This window comes from Pygoscelis adeliae, unplaced genomic scaffold (assembly GCF_000699105.1).
Source record: "Pygoscelis adeliae isolate BGI_AS28 unplaced genomic scaffold, ASM69910v1 Scaffold420, whole genome shotgun sequence".
Classification (NCBI taxonomy): Eukaryota; Metazoa; Chordata; class Aves; order Sphenisciformes; family Spheniscidae; genus Pygoscelis; species Pygoscelis adeliae.
The window spans coordinates 641,068-645,277 of record NW_008823871.1 but is presented as its reverse complement, the minus strand read 5'-3'; the positions used below and the strand labels follow the sequence as shown (position 1 = coordinate 645,277).

Below are 4,210 nucleotides of genomic sequence, written 5' to 3'. Positions count from 1 at the left end.
CGGGTTTAGGGCCGCCGGTGCACAGCGGGGCGGGAGAGGGGCCGGCGCGATGCGCGGGAGGGCTGGCTCGGCTCCTCGTAAGGGCACGAAGCTGAATGTTTATTCTTTAAATTAACGATCGTGTTGGCTTCTCGGCTGCAGGTTTCAATCTGGATTTTGTGTTCCCACCCCGGGCGGGGCATGGGGGCCTGGAGCTACACTACTCACAGCGTGCACTCTGCATGTGCAGCCGTGAGGTAGAAAAGCATAATATCTCTCAGTTAATTACGGGAGCTACTTAATTAATGCTGTTGTGACGCTCCGCTGGGGGGGAAGAAGGCTGTCCAGGTCCTGGTGAGGGGGATGAAATGGGAAATTTGACAGCGTGGGGTCCGAGAGGAGCGTCCTGGAGGGTAATTCTTCATTTCCTTCCCCCTTCTGCTAGAACATATTTGACATCATCCCCCTTGTGCCGCTGTAAGTGGTTTTGTGGACGTGCCCAGGGAGCCACGCACTCCCTCCCGTCGTGGTCGCTACGAGGGAAGGCAGGAGAAAACCACCCGGGGCAGGAGAAGCCCAAGATCCGTGGGTGGTGGAGAAATAACCAACGGGGTAAAATAACGCCATGGGACGGGGGAATGGTGGGGTGGGCTGGGCTGGGACGGAGAGAGACGGGAGGGCAGGGAGATGGAGAGGACCCTTCTGCCGAGCCGGGTGGCCGGAGGGCAGCAGCAGGGCTGGCAGGTCGGGATGGAGTTGGCAGGGGAAAAATGAAAAGCAAAAAATGCAGGAGTGCCATTTATTTCTGCTTTATGTCAGCACAGCTCCCAGGTTACTTTCCATGAGGCATCCCGAGCTGCTTTCCCTGTCCTGCTGCTCCAAACTGGCAGCTCCCCGTAGGTCTGCGCCCGGCTGGTTAACCATTTCGTAGCCAGGTCCCCCATTTTCTCCGTGCCGAAGCTCTGCTGTGTCTGCCATCGGGCACGTTCACTGTTAAGAAGTTACAGCATCTTTTAAGTCAGCTGGTGCATCACTACGGGGCTGCTCAAGAGGACCTAGACCCTGGGGACGGCTTCTTCTGCCTAGAAGTACAACCAAAAGCACGTTTCTCTCCCCTTCAGGGCTGACGATCTCATCTCTGACTTCAAGGCGTGGAGAAGCAGCATCAGCCGCAGGAGAGACGGCATGGCTCACAGTCAGCTGCCCAACGACTCCTGGCAGAACGGCTCAGCCCCTCTCTTCACCGGCCTGGACCTCCTCCTGGAGCTGAAGCCCCTCTTCATCCCTCTCTATGCCATGCTGGTGGCAGTGGCGTGCACGGGGAACCTCTTCCTCATCCTCCTCATCGCTCTCACCAAGAAGCTGCACTGCACCACCAATTTCCTGATCGGGAACCTAGCGGCGGCCGACTTCATCATGTGCCTCGCCTGCGTCCCCCTCACCGTCTCCTACGCCTTCGAGGTGCGGGGCTGGCTCTTCGGGATGTTCATGTGCTACTTTGTCACCTTGATGCAGGCCGCCACCGTCTTCGTCTCAGTGCTGTCCCTCACTGCCATTGCCATTGACCGGTACGTTGTGGTGGCATACCCTATTCGCAGGAGGATAAGCCGCAGGTCCTGCGTCTGCCTCGTGGCCTGCATTTGGTTACTCTCCATCATGGCCTCTGTTCCCACATCGCTGCACACCCACTACTTGGATCTCAACACCATCGGCCACGACATGATCATCTGCGAAGAGTTTTGGAAGCACGAAGAGAGAGAGCGGCTGTTGTACTCGTGCTTGATGCTCCTCTTGTCCTACATGCTCCCACTTTTGGTGGTATTTGTCTCCTTCTGTGCCATCACCTACCACTTGCGGAGGAGGAACATCCCGGGTGCTGCCTATCCCTGCCAAGACAAATGGACCAAAACGAAGCAGAAGACCTTCCGGGTGCTCACCGTCTCGGTGGTGTGCTTTGCTATCTGCTGGCTGCCCCTCCAGGTGGTGAACTTCATCAGAGACATCGACGAGGAGTTCACCATCCTGGACAAGAGGTACGTCAACGTTATCCAGGTCTCGTGTCACCTGATTGCCATGAGCTCTGCCTGCTACAACCCTTTCATCTATGCCTCCCTCCACGACAAGTTCTGGTTCCACCTCAGCAGCTACTTCTACCGCAAGAAGAAGAGCTCCAGCATTATGTCCTGCAAGGCTTCTCGATTCAATACCTGCTCCACCCTGGCAGATGCTCCTACCGGGATCTCGGACAAGATAGCTTTGCAAACTAGATTCTCTTAACTGAAGGACCCCAAGAGATCAGTTTTGCTTTTGGACCTGGTGTGCACTTTGCTTTAGACTGGACATAGGAGCTGGCTGCTGGTCATGGTGGTATGTTGCTGTTCCCAGAAGAGGTCTCTTGTGCTTGGCAAGGAGAGCGAGCACCAGGGAACAAACCGATGGGCTTTGTGTCCTCGAGGAGCAGCTCTTCTGAGCAGCTCAAGGATGTTTTGTTCTTTGGGGAAAACAAACCGGTGCAACAACAAACACCGCAGCCAGGCAAAGGCAGAGTAATTTGGAGCAGGAGGTACCTGCGAGCCCACGTACAGACACTGGAGCAGCGGTAGGTGTTTCCACCTGACCCAATTCAAGAGACAGCTGGAAAAGACGTGAGTGTCAATGAAACGACAGTTGCTTGGCTTGTTGAAACAGAACAACGGATGAGTATCCAGATTAATGACCGGACACGCAACTAGCCTGGTGTAGTTCTGCATAAGCCTCAGTTTTCAGAAATGCCTCCGCATCGGCATGGTCACAGTCTGCCTCCGTTTCTGTGCTTGCTCTATGTGCAGAGGAGCAATGCCTGAGCCATGTCCCTGCAAGCGCCGGGTCGTGCAGCCAGCAAGTTTCCCATCGGGCTTTTACAGACCTTATCTCACATCATGGCTGGGTGTAGGGTGTATACCCTATATCTCACATCCTGGCTGGTTATGACAAGCATACCCTATATCTTAAATCATGGTTGGGTGTAGAGCGTATACCCTATATCTCACATCATAGCTGGGCATGGGGCATATACCCTGTATCTCGACTCACGGCTGGGTATGGTAGGCAGCCAGCACTGTATTTGGAGCACAAAGACTTCTCCCCACAGTTTATTTATGAGGTGGGTCAGCTTCTAAGCTAGACAAACACACATTGGGTGCATTTAAAAAACTCTTTGGAGAGTGTGCGTCTTCATTTTGTAGGATAAAGATTGTTCCTAAGCAACAGATAGCATTTTCTGCCTCTGGAGGAACACCGACTCTCACAGGTAGCTGTTAAATTGCTGTGCATTTTTTCTTTTAAATTGCGGTTCATTGGTGAAAGGGCAATATACATTCAGAAATGTGCATTCTTCAGTCGGAGACCGTGTGGGAGCACACGGCCACCGAAAGCAGACGGCTTGTTTTGAATGGGGGCAACTTTCATAACCTGCTCGACTTTCTGAAGAAGCCACCTCTGTAAGCAGACCGGAGGGTCCCAATTTCTCCAGCTGCTAGCGTGCAGCCGAACAAGGCAGACGTAGCCGGGCACATCAGTGAAATCATTGCTGTTCTTCGTAGCCGAGTAGGACTCAAGGGGATGGGGCACCCAGAAAGATGTTAAGTGATGTGCTTGCTGGGGAAGATGTCTCAATCTCCGCTCTCAGGGTAGTTTAAGATCGTATATGTCCACGCTCAAGCTCCTCGGGTGGAGGCAGGAGTCCTGCTGACAGGCTGCTCTGACCCAGAAACTGCCAGATAAAGGGTGGGTTTGCTTGTCGGACACTGCTTTGTGTCTCTAGATGCCTGGTGCATCTGTGGCCCACCAGCCAGGTCCATGCAAGCGGCACACCAAGAAGGCACCACCTCTTTGCACCCAGACGCCCAGCTCGGTTTTAACCTCTTGATCTCCCAGGAGGAGCTTTTGGGAACAGCCCACAGGCATCAGCGTCACCATAAGCACCGAGTCTCAGGGTCACAACAGCTGCTGGCCACCCAAGGCCATGCCTTTGGTTCACCATCTGCTGCTGTGCTCTGTGGGGCCAAGCCATGTATCTCCCACTGCTCTTCATGCCCGGGGACAAGACTTTAAGGCTCCTGGGTGGCATGTCCTCACCACCGCATGAAAGCTCTCCATGGCGTTGGCCATCACTCATGCTTTCAGAGATCAGCCTGGCATCCTCTGGTGCAAACACAGCTGGTCGGACCCTAACACGATCCCTAATCCGCTC

The 4,210-nt window shown here is 54.3% G+C and overlaps 1 protein-coding gene across 1 annotated transcript; it reads left to right on the top strand.

Moving 5' to 3' along the window:
• Positions 1–1,164: 1,164 nt before the first annotated feature.
• Positions 1,165–2,284, top strand: LOC103925212 (prolactin-releasing peptide receptor-like). Its single transcript, XM_009333896.1, has one exon. The coding sequence runs from the start codon at positions 1,165–1,167 to the stop codon at positions 2,254–2,256; it is 1,092 nt and encodes a 363-aa protein (XP_009332171.1). The 3' UTR covers positions 2,257–2,284.
• The last annotated feature ends 1,926 nt before the right edge of the window (positions 2,285–4,210 follow it).

Excerpts from the sequence above, each read along its gene's own strand:
- LOC103925212 (XM_009333896.1), top strand. The coding sequence starts at position 1,165 with ATGGCTCACAGTCAGCTGCCCAACGACTCCTGGCAGAACGGCTCAGCC.